This window comes from Belonocnema kinseyi, chromosome 3, assembly GCF_010883055.1.
Source record: "Belonocnema kinseyi isolate 2016_QV_RU_SX_M_011 chromosome 3, B_treatae_v1, whole genome shotgun sequence".
Classification (NCBI taxonomy): domain Eukaryota; kingdom Metazoa; phylum Arthropoda; class Insecta; order Hymenoptera; family Cynipidae; genus Belonocnema; species Belonocnema kinseyi.
This window is the reverse complement of record NC_046659.1, coordinates 61,305,193-61,324,605: the sequence shown is the minus strand read 5'-3', so window position 1 is coordinate 61,324,605 and position 19,413 is coordinate 61,305,193. Positions and strand designations below refer to the sequence as shown.

General features: G+C 34.8%; 2 protein-coding genes across 3 annotated transcripts in view; both read right to left on the bottom strand.

The window, feature by feature from the left end:
* Window positions 1–1,114, bottom strand: part of LOC117168710 (larval serum protein 2-like) — a 12,540-nt gene extending 11,426 nt beyond the window's left edge. For both annotated transcript variants that reach the window (XM_033354416.1, XM_033354415.1), the window contains exon 1: window positions 853–1,114. The gene's annotated coding sequence lies outside the window, so the exon portion shown is untranslated. The remainder of the gene's footprint in view (window positions 1–852) is intronic.
* A 9,607-nt stretch (window positions 1,115–10,721) lies between these two features.
* LOC117169851 lies at window positions 10,722–18,086 on the bottom strand. The gene is made up of 12 exons (XM_033356359.1): window positions 17,813–18,086; window positions 17,255–17,588; window positions 16,708–17,126; window positions 16,310–16,629; window positions 15,878–16,230; window positions 15,374–15,782; window positions 13,096–13,351; window positions 12,596–12,929; window positions 12,077–12,495; window positions 11,682–12,001; window positions 11,243–11,595; window positions 10,722–11,169 (listed from the first exon to the last, which is right to left on the bottom strand). Exons 1-12 carry the CDS (start codon window positions 18,035–18,037, stop codon window positions 10,760–10,762), a joined length of 4,152 nt encoding a protein of 1,383 aa, XP_033212250.1. The 5' UTR covers window positions 18,038–18,086; the 3' UTR covers window positions 10,722–10,759.
* Between the last annotated feature and the right edge of the window lie 1,327 nt (window positions 18,087–19,413).

Below are 19,413 nucleotides of genomic sequence, written 5' to 3'. Positions count from 1 at the left end.
AATCTTGTTTAATCACATCAAATATACAATAATAATTTGTAATATTTCCAAAATCTAAAATCTAAGTACCTATATTATTGTAAGCGTAGCAATATTTTTTATAGAATTGTTCACAGAAATTTGCAGACGGCCGTGCACAGCTTTCGGTTATATTTCAGATTTTTTTGGTAATAATTCCAGCTAGGTTAGCCGAGAGGCTTTAGGCGTTAGGAATTAGGAATGCGAAATATATAGGGTTCGTCGAACCCCCGGGGCAAATAAATATTTTCATAGCGTGCGATTATAAACAGTGTAGTGATTATAATCATTTTATCATTTTATCATTTTATAGAACTGTTCTCTATAGTTTCGAGATTTCCTCTATATAGACTTTGTTACACATTTCGTTGCATAGTTAAACGGAATGTAAGACAAAGACGATTTCTACTTTTATTAAACTACCCATCGTATCCTCTACTATAGGATTGGTTCTATAAAATTTAATGGATATTTTTTTAAATATTATACCCAAGTTTAATTAAAAAGTATCAGTCGGTTAGTCCTTTAGTGCGTCCGTTAGTGACAATAAGTGATGGCGTGTGTAGTTGTGTTATAAATTAAGTGTGTTAATAATAATATCAAAACTAATTTTTTTGTATCTGTTCCACCTTTGATTTTTTAGAACTTTTATACAGGCTCCATTAAGTTTTCTACACACTTTAATAAAATAATTCATCAAATCCTATAATGAGACCTGTTTATTTTTCACTAAAGTGTCTTCCATATCCGATATTCTTGAATTGATTCCGTAAACTTTGAAAAACTTTTTTTCCGTGTAAACAAACATTTAATATTCAACATATAACATCTTACCAACATCTCCCATCTGGATGCGTTGTGCACGGAACATGACATCATCGTTGAAAAAGTAGTATGGTATTATTTCCAAAAGGTTTGGTAAACGAATTTCTTTGGTATCAGGACGGTGAAGAGTTGCTATGAATAAAACATATTGAAACATTTGCTCATTCACGTTAAATCTCGCCCATACTGCGGTTTTTTAGAAAGTTTCAAAGTCTTTTGCAAAATAGAACAAGTCGAAGAGAGAAATCATCTCAGCCCGGATATCCAGATACCAACCAGGGCGAGAACAGCTCTCCACGGGGTAGGATTCCATTTTTCCAGAATTTTATATATTCGTTTACGAATTCCTAAAATAATACAGCTTTTATAGATATAGATACCGTTATTAGAACGTCAAGTTTTTTTACATTGTAAGCGGAATATAAACTGTCATAGGGTGTCCAGCGTTTGGGAAAAGCGTGAAAAGTGAGAAGTACAACAAATTTATTCATGCAGCAAATGTACAAAAAATTACAAAATACCTTTGGAGTGTTCAAACGATTCAGAATGATAATTCAGGGTTGCTACAGATCAGGAAACTTGAGAGTTTTGAAAACGAAAAAATATACTAGGTTCTTGGTATCGGTCAGGATTGCTATAGGCCACAAAATTCTGGAAAGTCAGGGAATATAAGTGAAAACCTGAAAGTTTCAGAGAATTTTCTATAAATTAAAGTTGAAGTTTATAAAATCTGAAAGCCTTTTGTTCTCACTAAAAGTGTTTCAGATAAATTTAGTAATAAACATTTTTTTTGCAATTTCGTTATTACCGATCTCCTAACTTATCTAGGAGTAAGGTTTCCTTTGCACATGAAAGAGAAATTTATAATGGTCAGGGAAAAGACAGGGAATTTCGAAATTGGGATTTTGTAGCAACCCTGATAAAATATGATCTTTATAATAAGAAAGAGTAGTTGTGGTAACCGAATTTGCATCTAAAGAGAAAGAACTTGTAGAAAAAATTCGAAATCTATGTCTAGTTGGTTTTCGGAAAAGTATTATTTTCATAATTGTTTTCATAGTTGTTACTTTTTTGTATTGTTTTAGGGGATAAAACAGTGTTTCTGAAGTTTTTTTAAAACATTGCACCATCTAAGACGTTTCTGTTACATTGAGGAATTTTTAAATAGTGATTTGCTAAAAAATGTGATATGTTTAGAGAATAAAAAATGTAAATGCAGCAAATTTTTACCATACAAATTTTTGTATTTAAAAAAATCATATTTTGAATTTTTGAGAGGTTTCTAATTATCAAAACACTCTTGTATAAATACGAGGCGTAGACACTGTCGGTACCGGTAACACAAATTGTCGGTACCGGTAAAAAAAATTACCAGTAACGACAATTTTTTTACCTGTTTTTTTAGAAAGCATATTTTTAGCATTTCAGGCATCCAAGGAATTCATGCAATTTAAGGAAAGTAGTGGCTAGCCTGCCGGAACCGGCAAGATTGTTAGTTGCTGGTGACGGCAAGATTGCCTGTTGCCGGCTTTTTTTCCTTTTCATTAACATTTTTTTTTTAAATTGTAATTTGATGTACTTATGTTGATGCGCTGATTAGAAACCTGGACATGAAAACACCTGCAAGTATAATTTTTAGTGTTAAAAAATAAAAAATTACGTTTTTTATTTACGAAGTTTATATACACTATCTGTACCGGCAAAAAGCATATTTCAAGCATACGAAAGGGATTTTCACGCATTTTAGAGCAAGGCCATGTAATTGAAGAGTTATTTTGATAGTTTTTGGCTTTTGATGCGTTTAACGAAACAATTTTGGTTGCACCCCTACCCCTTCTGACATCTCGTGGGGGCGGGAAGGCAGTCCTATATCTAGTTGCAGAAATAATGTAAGGTTGCACACCTCCCCTTTCTAACGTCTTGTGTGGGGGAGGCAACACTGTGACTGGTCAAAGAAATAATTTAAGGTCGCAACTTTACACCTTTTCCAACGCCACGTGGGGCGGGAAGGCACCCTAGTGACTGGTCACAGAAATAATGTAAGATCGCAACCCTACTTATTTTCCAACGCCCCTTGGGGCGAAAGGCTTCCTTGTGACTGGTCACAGAAATAATGTAAGGTCGCACCCCTACACCTTTTCCAACGCCACGTGGGGGCTGGAAGTTACCTCTGTCACTGGTTATAGAAATAATGTAAGGTCGCTCCCCTACCTCTTTTCCAACGACACGTGGGGCGGAAAGGCACCCTAGTCACTGGTCACAGAAAAAATGTAAGGACGCACCCCTACCCTTCTCCAAAGCCGAGTAAGGGCGAAAAGTCACCTTTATGAGTGGTCAAAGAAATAATTGAAAGTCACACCCATACTTCTTTTCCAACGCCACGTGGAAGCGGGAAGGCACCCCTGTGACTGGTCAGAGAAATAATGTAAGGTCGCACCCCTACCCCTTTTCCAACGCCATGCAAGGGCGGAAAGGCACTCTAATGAGTGGTCCAAGAAATAATTTAAGGTCGCAATATACAATTTGAAATAAACATGTAAAATAAGGAAAAGGAAAAAAGCCGGCAACATGCAATCTTGCCAGCAGCGGCAACTAACAATCTTACCGGCACCGATAGGCTAGCTACTACGTTCCTTAAATTGCATAAATTCCTTGAATGTCATGAATTCATTGAAATTGCATAAATTCTTTGAATGTCATGAATTCATTGAATTTGCATAAATTCCTTGAATGTCATGAATTCATTGAAATTCAAGAATTCCTTGAATTGCATGCATTCTTGAAATTCCGTGAATTCATTGAATTCCGTGAATTCATTGAATTGCGGGAATTCCTTGAATTGCATAAATTCCTTGAATTTCATGAATTCCATGAATTCCATGAATATGCGCGCTTGTCGCTACCTTGCTAGATATATGCTTTTAAGAAAACCGGGAAAAAATTGTCGGTACCGGTAATTTTTTTTACCGGAACCGACAATTTTTTTACCGCTACTGACAATTTTTTTGTTGGTACCGGCCTTGTATACACAATCTATAAATAAACAAGTATAAGGAATCAAAAACAAAAAGGAAACAAATATAACAAAATATGTGTTTTAACATAATTTTTTTAGGTAACTTTAAAAATGATTTTGAATGTTTTGAAACCTTATACAAGCAAAAAAAATAACATAAAAGTAGATGAGAGTTCCAAAAATGAAAAATATACTGAATTATATATTTCTTGTTTAATTTCTTTAGCTCAGCTTGAACAATATTTTGAATATCCATATATTGCCTTTAATTATTTTTTCAAGTTCGCAATAATTAAAAAGTCCAGCATGAGATTTTATTATTTTATTTGCTATAAATATAGAAATTTTATTTTAAATTTTCACAATTTTTTTCTAACTAGATTTAAAAAAATCTTTAGAATATCACTGAACTACACATGATAAAAATACTAAAAAACGAAGGGGCAACATTTCACGCAATCAACAGTAGCTGAGTATCAAATACAAACAGGACATAACATTTTATTTGATAAAACGACTGTTATCGCAAAAACATACAATATTGTTCCAAGAAAACATAGAAAATCCAATCTAAATCTTAAATACCCTGATGACATCAATAAGGACAATTGATATAATACGAATATATACCTTTTCATTTCAATTACTTTTGAGAACGCATGCTCAAAAAAAAATTGTACTTCCATTCAATTTTTGGTCCCTATTGACGAATCTAGTGTGGTTGTGATAAAAAAATTATTTTTCAATTAACGCGAGAGGTACTTGTGTCAATGAGTAAACGGAAATGAATCAATCCGATATTACAAGAAATATTGTGCAAAAAAGGAGTCGGAGCTCATAAACGATGCTGCTACGGTCTTTGTAGAAGTGGCAGCCGTAGGAAAGCATACTAGAAAAAGTGTAATTTTTATTTTATAAACTATCCAATGCCATGTCAGAAGTTTAGAAAAGAAGAAATTGATGACAGAAGCACAAAAGAACACGTTAGAAACAGTGATCAATGCAAAATATCAGATAAATGGGTAAAGGCATGTAACCTCGCACCTGCAACTAATTCATTCTTTATTCCCTTCGTTGATTCCTTCCGATACTGCAGTCATTTTTTTAATTGAGTAGAATTGTATTCTTCTACACTTATTTCTGTTATTAATTAGTCACCAGGCACATCTTTGGCATCTAAATTTATTTTCCAAAATTGCACGTTTACACACATTCTTACCTCTGTTTTTCAAAAGGGACCGACAATTTTGAACTCGCGGGAGGTGGCGTGGCTGAGGCGTTTGCGCACCACTAACTTCCGAATTGAAATAAAAAGGTCTATACCAATCCGATTTGGCTTTCTGTCCTCCAGGGTTTAATAAAAGATTTGATTGGCCAATTAAGTACGACCAGTCTCCAATATCGGGCATTCTGGAGAATCACAGGCATTGCAGAGAGTATATAATGTGATTTTTTTAACTTGAAACTTTCAAATATCTCGAAAAATAGGTACTCTATGAAAAAATGTTAAGAATCAAAATTTAATCACTCTGAGGAGTCCATACAATGATGTTAAAATCGGTTCCATCACACAGCCCCTGGGGGTGGGGTGGCGGTAATGTCGAAATATTAAATGGGAACCCCTATTTTTATTGCATATTCGGATTATTTTGATAAAATGCTTATGATTTATCTAAAACATTTTTCTCGTTTCGCGATAGATGGCGCTGTAATCGACGAAATTCAATTTTTCTTCATTTTACTGTTACTGAGAATGCACGCTTACGATTCTGCAATACATTAACAATAAAATATACACCATTCTCATTGTGACATGACTGATCACAGAAAAAAATAATTTTTCAAATCGCTACAGAATCGCTGAACGAGTGCAATAAAAACTCGTATATAAAAAAATACATCGCGATTAACATAGGTAGAACCTCCTTATTTTTGAAGTTGGTTAAAAATAAGGGCAATAGAGCTTCGGATCTTTTTGGTAATTATTATTTTGAAAAACATTATAAAACTTATGCCCGCTCTTGAGAAGTAATTATTAAGTAGTACGTTTAAATTAACAGTGTTTCCTGAATATTCCTAAATTTTACCTCTGGCATTGTTGAAGCTTAAGGTCATCGGAGGCTATCGAAACATTACGAAAGTGTTGGAAAAGCTGGAAGAAATCTTGATAATGCTGTCAATCTCTACGCTCAACGTTTTCCAAATAGAGTTGTGTCACGTGCTTCATTTTATCGTACTATTACAAAATTTACTACCGATGGAAGTGTTCAACCTAAGAAAAAGATCCGTACAACAACAGTCACTGGAGAAAATAATGAAATTGCTGTATTAGCTACAGTGGCCAATAATCCTCACGTTAGTACACGAGAAACTGCTCGTGATTCCGGAATGTCTCAGAGCAGTGATTGGAAAATTTTGAAACGTAATAAATTTAATCCATATTATATCTCTACATCAAGAACTTCATGGCGTTAATTTCCAAAACCGGGTAGGTTTTTGTCAGTGGTAACGTGAACGAATACAACAAAATCCCAACTTTTTTCGTTATATATTATTCTCTGACGAGTCGTCTTTTACGAACCATGGAATACTAGGCAGTCTGATAAGTACCTGAAAATTCTAAGAGATGGCATTAGTATTTACTAATGTGAACCATTTTGGTCGAGCTTGATCCTTCAAATGACGCCTGTCAAAACTTCAGCCATTTATGTTTACGCATTTACAAGTTACAGCACTGAGAAGCGACTAACCTCCGAGTTTTTTTTAATATGGAAAAATCTGAGTTTCGAGTTTTGATCAAACACTACTATCTTCGCAAGAAAACGATATCCGAGACCAAGGCCAAGCTGGATAAGTACTACCCGGACTCTGCACCGTCGATTGGAACGATTCATAAGTGGTTTACCGAGTTTCGTTGTGGCCGTACGAGCACAGTTGATGCTGAACGATCTGGACGGCCAAAAGAGGTCATTACACCAGAAAATGCCGAAAAAATCCATGATATGATGTTGAATGATCCCAAAGTGAAATTGAGAGAGGTAGTTAATGCTGTAGGTATATCATTGGAACGTGTGGGCAATATCGTGCATTCAGTTTTGGGCATGAAGAAGCTCTGCGCGCGATGGGTGCCGCGTTTGCTCACATTGGACCAAAAGCGAATTCGTGTGATAACTTCCCAGCAGAATTTGGCATTATTTTCGCGTAAGCCGAACGAGTTTTTGCGCCGATTTATAACCATGGATGAAACCTGGATCCACTACTACACTTCTGAGTGAACGCAACAGGCAAGACAGTGGGTTCCACCGGGCCAAAGTGCTCCGAAGCGTCCAAAAACGCAACAATGGGTCGGAAAGGTTATGGCCTCCATATTTTGGGATGCACATGGCATAATATTTGTGGACTATCTTGAAAAAGATAAAACCATAACCGGAGCATACTATTCATCATTATTGGACCGATTGAAAATCAAAATCGCCGAAAAACGACCGCATTTGAAGAAGAAAAACCGCTTTATCATCACGACAATGCGCTTGTTCATTCATGCTTAGTTGCACAAGCAAAATTGCATAAAATCGGCTTCGAGTTGGTTCCTTAGCCACCGTATTCAAGACCTGGCCCCCAGCGACTATTACTTGTTCCCTAACCTAAAGAGATGGCTCACTGGTAAGCGTTTTTACTCAAATGAGGAGCTCATAGCTGAAACTGAGGCGTATTTTGGAGATCTTCCGATCGAGTACTTTTCGGACGGTATCAAAAAGTTAGAAAATCGTTGGACTCGCTGTATCGACCTGAAAGGAGAGTATGTTGAAAAATAAAACCGACTTTGGCCAAAAAAACGTCTCCGTGTTTCATTTTTCAGGGACTTATCAGACTGCCTAGTAGTTAATCGACACAACATGCACCTCTGGAGTATTGAAAATCCGCAGTGGCTTCGTGAAGTCGAACACCAGCGTCCATGAACTGTGAACGTATGGTGTGGAATAATTGGCAACAAACTGATCGGTCCCCACATTATCGAAGGCAGCTTAAATCGTCCAAAATATTAAGACATTTTGGAAGATGAACTGCCAATATTGCTTGAAGACTTGAGGCGGTCCTATAAATTGGCCTGTAAGATCGCCTGATCTTACTTCACCAGATTTCTTTTTGTGGGGCTATCTGAAAGACAAAGTGTACAAAGAAAACCCAACTAGACGTGAGAATATGATTGACCGAATTACAAGTGCATGTGCTGAAATTCAAGAAGATACACTTCTCCGTTGTGTAAATTCATTTGAATTACAGATTAATAAGTGCATTAAAGCCGATGGTCATCATCTTGAGCACTTACATTAATTAAAAGATGATTCCTTGAGTACCTCGAATCATCAGAGTCGGGTGTTACGCTAAACGTATTAGCTTGTCTTAAGACTAATTTCGGGTATTGCAGAATCGTAAGCGTGCATTCTCAGTAACAGTAAAATGAAGAAAAATTGAATTTGGTCGATTACAGCGCCATTTATCGCGAAACGAGAAAATTTTTCAGACAAATCATACGCATTTTTATCCAAAGAATCCGAATATGTAATAAAAAGTAGGGATTTCAATTTAAGATTTCGAACTTGCTCCCATCCCCATCCCCAGGGGGCGGTGTGGGAGACCCGATTTTAACACCAGTGTATGTATTCCTGAGAGTGATTAAATTTCGATTCATAACATTTTTTCACAGAGTGCCTATTTTTCGAGATATTTGAAAGTTTCAAGTTAAAAATATCACTTTGTATATATAAGAAGAAGATAATCTTAACCATCTACTGGTATGGTGGTTTGAAAAGACATACAAGGTACGTTGGGGTCGCATCCCCATGAACTTTTTTACACACAAGAAAATCCGTATCAAATAAAAAATAACCATTATAACACAATTAACTGTACTGAGAATATTAAATCAGACCAACTTTCTCATCAAATTCTCATCCAATTCGAATCTCGACACCTTCTACGGTACTGACTGGTAGAGTATCCTGTTACTAGAAACCCCTTTAAAGTGGAGGGGAAGGGGGGGCGAGGGAAATGGTGCAAACAAAACTTGAGTCGGTTTGACCCCCACCGTACCAGCAAAGGGTTAAACTTTAATTTCAGGTTAGCCCTGAAGAAGTGAACTGGAATGTTCACGAAATAGTAACAAGATTAGTTTTTTTTCTCGCACGATTGAAACATGAAGCACTTCCTTTTATTAATAAGAACAACTCATTATTTTGAAGAAATGAAAAATTGATAAATAGCAGAATTTAAAAATGCTGTATATTGAGTTTATCTGCTTTTTATTGTTTCAAGTTCTTACATTTTTGTTGTTTTTTGTTTGTCATTCCGAAGTTAGGAGGTGTTTGAAATAATTTTGAAAGTTTGCTAGAAAAATACGATTTTAAGCCCTACAAAATGACTACGTAGAAATCCCCTAGAAAAACCCTATATATCCAAAATATAAATGTTTTTTTTTAACCGAACTGAGTACCTAACATATTTCAATTGTTTATTTTTTAAAGATAAAAAGTTCTTAGACGAAATTTAATTAGCAGAATGTCCTTAAATGCATTAAAAATCATGTTATTAAAAATTTTTGGTTGAAAATCGTGTTATTTGAAATTTGTGGTTAAAAATAGGGGGCTATTAAACATAAATTTAATCAAATTTTCGGACAAAAAAACGAAGAATAAGAATTGAACTTTTGTATATATTCTTACCTCTATTTTTTATAGAAAACCCCCAAAAAATTGATCATAAAAAACATTTGTGTAAGAAATTAATTTTTAAATTCAATTTTTACGGGAATTTTGAACAATCTTGCGGGAATTGCACCAGAATATTATTTCAGGCTTCTGCTGAACACCACCCTGTCCGCTTCTTAGAAGTTTTTTCTTAGAAGATAGAATCTATTGCAAACAAAAGTATTGATGAACCATTTTAATTTGTTTTGTTGCCATTTATTTTTGTAGATAAATACCTTGTTTGTGTAGTCATCTATGTGATATGTGATGCTTTATGATTTGGCGATTTGATTGAGTTCTGGGTGGTAGACGGTTGGTTGGTCCACATGCCAGAAGAGTTCGTAAATAACCTTCTGTTTTTGAAGGAAAGGTTTGTCAGCTACCAAAGTTGCTTCTGTGTAAGCTGAAGCTTGCTGGAAGAAAAATACAGACAAAGTTGCCACAAGCAAATGCACCTCCATGGTCCTAATTAAAAATGCGACAACGCCTTGAAATAAATCAGTAGTATTTTATATAAGAATTATTATGCTTTTATATATAGTGATATCTGCGTAACCTTCGACCCAGCATATTTTCGTAGCAATGATGTAGATAATATTTTCTCCATATGGACAATTTTTGATTCCCGACCGTGCATATGATAACTTAATGTCTGCCCTTTGACATGATTGCGACATTGATTAAAGTTTTAGCACATTACTCTATTCAAATTTAAACGTGTTTATTGACTTTCTGTCAAACTATAGCTTCGGGCATTTATAAAATAACTTGGCTTTTCCGAATTTTCTTGTCTTATGCGGTTTAAAGGATTAAAAAGATATACAATAAAATAAAATGTATGGAAAATATGTAGATCGAAATCTTTTTTTTTTCTATTCGAAGTTTCTCGTCGTCCAGACATTCTGGTTGACTAGTCCCATATTTTTCATTACCTTGGCTTTTAGGTCGTCCTGAATTTGCGGGACGACTAGTCCATCCCCCTTTTCAACTATCCTAATTTTTCAGGATAACTAGACGCAGCCATTTTTATTATTAAACAGCCAAAATTTATGGAGATTTAAGCATGGTAGTCTGATAAGTGATTAACGATTATAAATAATTGTATGCAATTTATGCAAGGCATTATAAGGAAATATAGTATTTATTTCGTGGTCTAAACTGTTACATTTAAATCTTCAGCATTCTTATGGAAAATGGTAACATCCTTCCAATACATGTTGGGAACAGTCTTATCGTAATAGTACATTGGTCTGTCCAGAGGGAATCCGAAGGGCTTAACTTCTACTAATTTTGTTCCAAATACTGGAAGGTCAACCTTTATGCTCTTGGCTTCATCGTAAGGGCTGATGTAAAAGAAGAGTTTGAAAACCATTCCTTCGGGTTTACCTCTTGGCAACATCATACGGTCAGGGAAACCGTGCAACTGAGAAGAGTACTTATATGTTTCTGATCCTTCCATGGACTTCAAGATCATATTGTAGAATTCGGTGCTTGGCATTTCATCACGAGAAACGAACAATGATTCGTGACTACTGCGTTCGATTTTGTTTGTGCCGGATTTCACTGCACAGAACATGAATATCTCATTACAAATGTTTTGCAATAAACATTAAAAAAACCAACACGAGATACATACGGTCAACAACCCAATTGTCCAGTTCGAAGAAGTTCATCCAGTTGTCCACCATATCAATCTCATGTCCATGGACATCATATTTAGGACCGATGAAAACATGCATCCAACCTTTTGTTGGCTTGTCGCTGTTTACGGTCATGTGGTAGGTGTAGGGTTTGTGGTTGAGACGATGTTGACGAGCCTTGATGAAAAGGTCTTGAGCCTCTTTATGGCTGTGGACAGATACAGCGTTGCTGATCATTGAGTCAAAGTAGTCGAAATAGGTCACCAGTTTGTCAACAGCAACAGACTCTATTTTGACACCGGAGAAGACCAGTTGATCGTATGTGTACATTGGTAGGTTGGTCTTGTACCTGTAAGGAAAATTTAGTAACATTGTCAAAAAATTATTCAATGCTTAAATTTAACGAAAATGTAGAACCTTTTTTTAGATACATACGTGTGAAAATGGTCGAGGATCTTTTTGTATATTCGGTAAAATCCAGGATCTCTCATGCTAGTAATGCTTAAATCGAGAGCGCTAAGTGGTGTTTGATATTTCGTTGATCTTTCGTGTCCATACCCAAGTATATTTTTGGAAAGTCTGTCCACGGAATCGTAAAATCTAAGGAAAGGAGAATCCATATTTCCTTGGATCATGTTTCCCAAAATGTTCAAATCCTGCATCTCGTTCTCATAGAGATTTAAATGCTTTTCTTTCTGCATGACTCTTCCACTGTCAATTGCCATACTAATGCGGGATTCAATGCTGTTGATTCTCTACATAATTTGAAATAATTTTTGTAATATTCGATCCACAAACTCAAGTTTACCTTTTTATGTAATTCCACTAACCTGGAGGTATTCGTATTTGTAAGTAGGTATATCTGACCATGTTGGACGTTGTGCTAATGGGAGTCCTGTTGGAAGAACCATACTTGGATAGTATCCGGTAACAATAGGCTTGTTCCAGTCTATATATTCGAGTTCACCCAAATCGTGAGACAAACGTTCCATGTAATAACGAGCCATAATTTGCTTATGAGTGTAGTAGTACATCTCTCCACGAAAGTCTTTTAACAAATTGTACTTTTCGCTGGATAGCCAAGATGGGAATATTGTTTGGATGTAAAAGTAAAGAGAGTTCATGCCAATGTCTTCCGTAAAGTAATTTAGTTTCCATTCTGAATCGTGATTATGAGTTGGGTACCATCCTGTATAGTTTGCAAGCAATAGATAGGATTCCATGCCGGTGTCTGTCTTTTTAGCTACTCCTGTTAACAATAAAACATATTTAAGTATTGTCAAGATTTTAACCAAGTGTTTTATTCATTCAACTGAACCAGTAATTAAGATTTTTCGAACATCTTTTACCATAATCTCCCATTTTAATGCGATGGGCGCGGAAAAGTACGTCTTCGTTGAAGAAGTAGTGAGGACATATTTCGTAAATATTTGGTAGACGAATGTGTTTGGTGTCAGGACGATGGATTGTCGCGATTACTAAAACGTACTTGTACATTTCCTCATTAATGTTAAATCTAGCCCAGACTGCTGTATTGTAGAAAGTTTCAAAGTCCTTTGCGAAATAGAACAAGTCGAAAAGGGCTACCATCTCATCATGGACATCTATATACCAAGGGTGAAATAACTCTCCACGAGGTAACATACCATTTTTCCAGAGTTTCAAGAACACGGTTACGACATCCTACAAAAAAGATTTTCAAAATATACGCGTTATTAATAGCCAAAAGAAATGTTTTTAATTAAAGAGGGAGCCTTGTTGTTAATGGAAGCAGAGGTGTCTGAGTTATGATGAGTTTCAGCAAACTAGACAATTTTAAAAGAATTATATATATAATTTTTAGACATACCTTGTTTGTATAATCGTCTATATGATCCGTGATACTCCATGTCTTGGCAATTTGGTAAAGTTCTGGATGGTAGACAGTAGGTTGGTTTACGTGCCAGAAAAGTTCGTAGATACTTTTTTGCTTTTGAAGAAAAGTTTTGTCAGCCGTAAAGGTTAGTTCTGTGTAAGCTGTTGTTTGAAGGAAGAGGCATGTAGCCAGAGTAGCCACAAGTAATCCTCCCATCGTGATCCTCGAAGACAAGCCAACAATGCGACTACTTTGTTAATTACGAAGTGCATTCACGGACTGCCAGCAGTGCCTTATATACACAATTTTTTATACAGTATCTGTAACCTTCGACCTACCGTATTTTCTTAGCAGCATAATGGAGAGTGCTACTGCCGATAATGTTTGATGTCATTGCGCAAGACTAATAATATCCCAATATGATCGAATTATAATTCCTTTCTTTGCGAGAGATAATTTTGTTTGTCTCCATTCTTGAAGCAAACCTATATGCTATTTACACTGATCAATTTTAATGATTATCAATTAATCATAGGTAGCCACTAAGATCTAAGAAGATATTAGCCATATTTCCTATAATTAAAATAAAGCAATTAAAGTTTAACAAGCTGAAAAATTAAAGACATTAGAATTACAACAGGGTAATGACCATTATTTTTATGTTAGTGCCTGAATAACATATAAAAGAATACGATTCAGATTTGAGAGACTAACTATAAATAGTTTTATTCAGTTTCAATTCTCGTAACATCAATTTCAGGATTTAAGTATTCTGAATTAAATCATAAATTAAAACAATCAAAGCAGAACTCTTCTGAACTCGAAGCATTTACGAATAAAATTAAAAATAAAATTTAAGATTGATTAATTAAAAAATTTTAAAATTTGAAAGTATACTACTGCACAAGCAGAAATTAGAAAACTAACTTGAATAACTTTAATTTTCAGTGCATAAAACTTGGAAACTCTTCCAAAATAAAGCATTAAAAATTGTACAATATATTTCAAGGCTATAGTTTAAAGATTTAAATAAATTCGAATTTGATGCCTCAACAATAGTAGACAATTATCGCGAAACAAAATGAAAGTGTTCAAATGTTTGAACTTCAGTTTGAAGCTGACAAACTTAAAACAAATTTCTTACCAAAAATTAAAAACTTAAAATTGTTCAATTAAAAATGTTTAAAATTGAATAATCAAAAACTCGATAAGACAAAAGTTTAATAATGTTCCATTTGAAGAGCTTACAATTTGAGAACAAAAAATAGACTTTAACATATTATTTATTTTCAAATTAAAAATCAACCAAATTATTATTTTTTAAATTAATTTTAATGTTCCGGATTGGAGAATAAAAAAACTTTAGATAACTAAAAGTTAATATTTTCAAATGTATACCGTCAAGACGGAAAAATTTAAACTAAGGTAGTAACCGTGACTCAAATGGTCTCGTGATTGTCTTTTGTTCCAACGCTGCAGCTTTGTGGTAGCCATGCTGGCGTGGGTTCAATTCCCAAAAGCAGGAAGCAAGGCTAGATGAGTTTGCAGAAAGCTACGCTTCTGTCCCTTGGAATACTATCACACAGATACCCAACAGCTTATAATGAAACTTATAGTACAGTCGCTACTGATCCTGGTAGTTGATGCGACAATCAACATTTAGTTAATAAAATATAAAATTTTTTAATACTAAATTTGTTCAATTCTATTTAAAAAATTGAAAAAAATCCCAAATAAAAAAAGGGGAAAAAGAAAGTCACCTCCAAATTCCCTTTCTTCCTTGCTTTCTCTTCTGTTTTTTTTTATTTTTTAAATATTTGATCTTCCAATGACAAATATTTACCAAACATTACGAACATTGCGCTGTCCACACAACACCGAGATAATATGCGATCAAAATTATTTTCTTATTCACATAACCTTTATATGAGGGTCATAAGTTACTTGTTTAATTTTAACGTTTATATGGTGCTTATAATTCTTTAAAAATAAAAAAAATAAAAAACGAGAAGATGACCTACTTCTCGAAATTATTTTTTTATAGTATTTTACTCAGTTAAGTAGTTTTTAAATGACTCATGTAATATGGAATGAGATTGTTGAAAGAATACAGAACGAATACAATCAATTAACACTTAAAATTTTAGAAACCAAATTCTTATTTATTTTAAAATATACCTGACAATAACAGCTTAACGACTATAAATAATAACACGCAACCGCATGAGAATCTGTACAAAGTGAAAAAGACATAACATTATATTTCATAGCCTAAGCAGTTAAATTGGATTCATCAGCATTCTTGTGGAAAATAGTAACATCCTTCCAATACATGTTGGGGACAGTCTTATCGTAATGGAGCATGGGTCTGTCCAGTGGGAATCCTAAAGGTTTAGATTCAAAATGTTTTACTCCAATCACAGGCATGTCAACATTTATAACCTTCGATTCGTCATAGGGGCTGATGTGGACAAAAAGTTTGAACAACATTCCCTCGGTTTTGCCAGTGGGCAACATCATGCGGTCAGGGAAACCGCTCATCTGAGAAGAGTATTTATATGTTTCTGATCCTTCCATGGCTTTTAAGATCATATTGTAGAATTCGGTGCTTGGCATTTCATCACGAGCAGCGATTATGGATTCGTGGCTGCTGCGTTCGATTTTGTTTATTCCAGGTTTAACTGAAAATAAGATAAAACTGGTAATCTACAGTATCAAATATTTCAACTTGAAGTTTCGCATTTATAGAGTGAAGAGTTTAGAGTCAAAAACTTACGGTCCACAGTCCAATAGTCCATTTGGAAGAAATTCATCCAGTTGTCCATCATGTCAATCTCATGTCCATAAATATCATATTTTGGCCCAAGGAAAACACGCACCCAACCCTTTACGGCCTTTTCGCTGTGAACGGTTATATGGTATGTGTAAGGCTTATGGTTCAGTCTTTGCTGACGAGCTTTGATGAAGAGGGATTGTGCCTCCTTGTGGCTGTGCACAGATACAGCGTTGCTGATCATTGAGTCGAAGTAGTCGAGGTAGGTGACCATTTTATCCACGATAACAGATTCAATTTTAACCCCAGGGAAGCCTAGTTGGTCGTGCGTGTACATTGGAATGTTGGACTTATACCTAAGTAAGAATAATTAAAATTGTAGAAAAAAAATACAATGATTATAATTTGATATAACATGAACCTTTCGGTACATACTTGTGGAAAAAGCTGAGTATCTTCTTGTAGATTCGGTAAAATCCAGGGTCTCTCATGCTTGTAAGGCTTAAGTCAAGAGTGCTGAGTGTAGTTTGATATTTCGTTGATCTCTCGTACCCATATCCAAGTATATTTTTGGAAAGTCTGTCCATGGAATCGTAGAATCTGCGGAATGGAGAGTCCATGTTTCCTTGAATCATGTTTCCCAAAGTGTTCATGTCGTGATTCTCGTCCTCGTAGAGTTCGAAGTGTTTATCTTTCTTCATCACTAATCCACTGTCAATTGCCATACTCACTCGGGGTTCTATGTGGTTGATTCTCTAAATATTTTAGCACGTTTTTAAATACTCATTATCAATTCTTATAAAAAGTTTGATTATACAAATTTTCTTACTGACCTCAAGATATTTGTATTTGTGCATTGGTACATCTGACCAAGCTAGACGTTGAGGGTATGGTAATCCTGTGGTGTGGATCATGCTTGGGTAATATCCAGTAGCAATAGGTTTATTCCAATCTATGTATTCCAGCTCAATCAAATCGTGAGACAAACGTTCCATGTTATAACGGGCCATAATTTGCTTATGGACATAGTAATACAGTTCTCCACGATAATCTTTAACTAAATGGTATTTTTCACTGCTCATCCACATTGGGAACATTAGATGGAAGTAGAAGTAAAGAGAGTTCAAGCCAATGTCTTCCGTGAAGTGGTTTAATTTCCACTCCGAATCATGATCGTGAGTTAGGTACCATCCGGTGTAGTTGGCAGTCAAAAGGTAGGGTTGTGTACCTGTAATTGCTTTTTTAGCTGCTCCTGTTAAAGACAATTAACATTTTTTGTCGGTTAATTAAGAAAGCAGCGCGGATGAGATTTCATGTTTAACCTATTCAATGATTCAACAAAAAAACTGTCGCCAGAATATCAAATACAAAGGTTTTTACCATAATCTCCCATTTTGATGCGATGTGCGCGGAAAATAACGTCTTCGTTAAAGAAGTGATGTGGCCATATTTCGTAGAGGTTTGGCAGACGTATATGCTTAGTGTCAGGACGATGAATAATCGCAACTGCTAAAACGTACTTGTACATTTCCTCATTCATGTTAAATCTCGCCCAGACTGCTGTGTTGTAGAAAGTTTCGAAGTTTTTTGCAAAATAAAACAAGTCGAAAAGGGCTACCATCTCATCATGGAGATCTGGATACCAAGGGTTGAACAACTCTCCACGTGGTAACATACCATTCTTCCAGAGTTTTAAGAATTCGTAAACGACTTCCTGAAATTTCGCATATTATTGATAACAGAATGATTTTTGTGGGGAAAGGAAAATTATTTCAGTGAAACAAAAATTGTTATTCAGAATAGAATGTAGAAATGTAGTGTTTTACTAAAAGAGGAAATGAAAATCATTATAGCAACTAGTTGTAGGTTAAAGTAAACTAAAAATTTAAGCGTATGTGCAAAGTAGTTAATAACTTGTGTATCTTATTTGATACCTACTTTGTTTGTATATTCGTCGATATGGTCCATGATACTCCATGTCTTGGAAACTTGGTAAAGTTCTGGGTGATACACAGTGGGTTGGTTCACATGCCAGAATAGTTCGTACACATTTTTTTGCTTTTGAAGAAAAGATTTGTCAGCCGTGAAGGTTGGTTCTGTGTAGGCTGTTGCTTGAAAGAACAGGCATGCAACCAAAGTAGCCACAAGTAATCGCTCCATCATGATCCGCGAAGAGTAGATCCCAATGAAACTATTCCGTTAATTACGAAGCGCATTCACTGACTCTCAACAGTGCCTTATATACGTAGTTTTGTTATAAAATATCTATCACCTTCGACCTACCGTGTTTTCGTACTGGCTGAATAATAGATAATAATATAATAATAGCAGATAATATTTGTTGGTTCCATTGTGTGAATCTCTAGTGATACCTAAATGCCATGCAGTAGATAGTTGTCTGCTCTTTGACATTATGTAAATCCGGGGTGATTTGTGTTGTCGGATGTATATATTCTCATTGAGTTTCATGCACTCCCTGTTCTAATAATCTTTTAGTTTAATAAAGTTAATCGCAGTTTCTCATTTATTACATTTTTTTGCAGGGTATTAACAAATAACAGATTTTTATTATATTTCTATAACATATTTATCATTTTTCCGAAGATTCCATTTATTCGAATGCAGCTTTCGTTTGTATGAAGTAGCTTGTTTTAATAATTGATGTTAGTGGATAAAGGTCATATGTTTGAGAAAGAAGCGACATTGTATGATTTGTCTTAATTAACCATATTTCTGGAACATTTTTTTAATGTGATTACATTACTGATCATCGATTACACCTAAAATAGAAATTAAGACATAATCTAAAGTTGGATAAAAACGTTCCAAACAAATGAAAGCTACATAGAAAGTTTATTTTGTGAAGCAATGTTGTTTGTTTTTCGTATTTCCAACGGCTTAGGAGATCCTTCTAGATAGTTACAATTGTTATTTTTTTAAAGAAAATTTTAAAGGGTTATACTCATTAGGACACACAGATTCTAAATTTTTAATTAAAACTAACTAATTTAATTATTACAAATTTTTCATTCGTGAATTTTAATCTCATTTATGAGGCGAAAAAGTTTCAGCCATCTCAGCCAAGACAACGCTCTCGTCTCAGTTTTGAGACGCAGCCAGGCATTAATGTCTTGGAGACGAACTAAAGACATAACCAAGTCGCACTCAAGTCGAAGCATTTTTACTCGGACACCCTCGTATTTTACTTGTAACTATTTTATTTTCTTTAAATATACGATACTTTTTGTTTATATAATCTGTGTTCTAGAGAACTTAATTAAATATCGAAAGAATATTAAGGTTTTAATAAAATATATCTGGTATTCACTGATTAGAATGGATAGTTCTAGTAACTTGGTCAATTAAGTTGATTTTTACATTGTATTCTCATAGAGACGAAGGTATTAATTTTTCAATAACGATATATCTTATGTGAACAGTTATACAGTCTGTCAAGTTAAAGCGTGGGTGGCTTTACTCGCAGTCGGTAAGGTGTATCGACATGATTTTGGTGTCAAAATATTAAGAAGAGCTCCCTC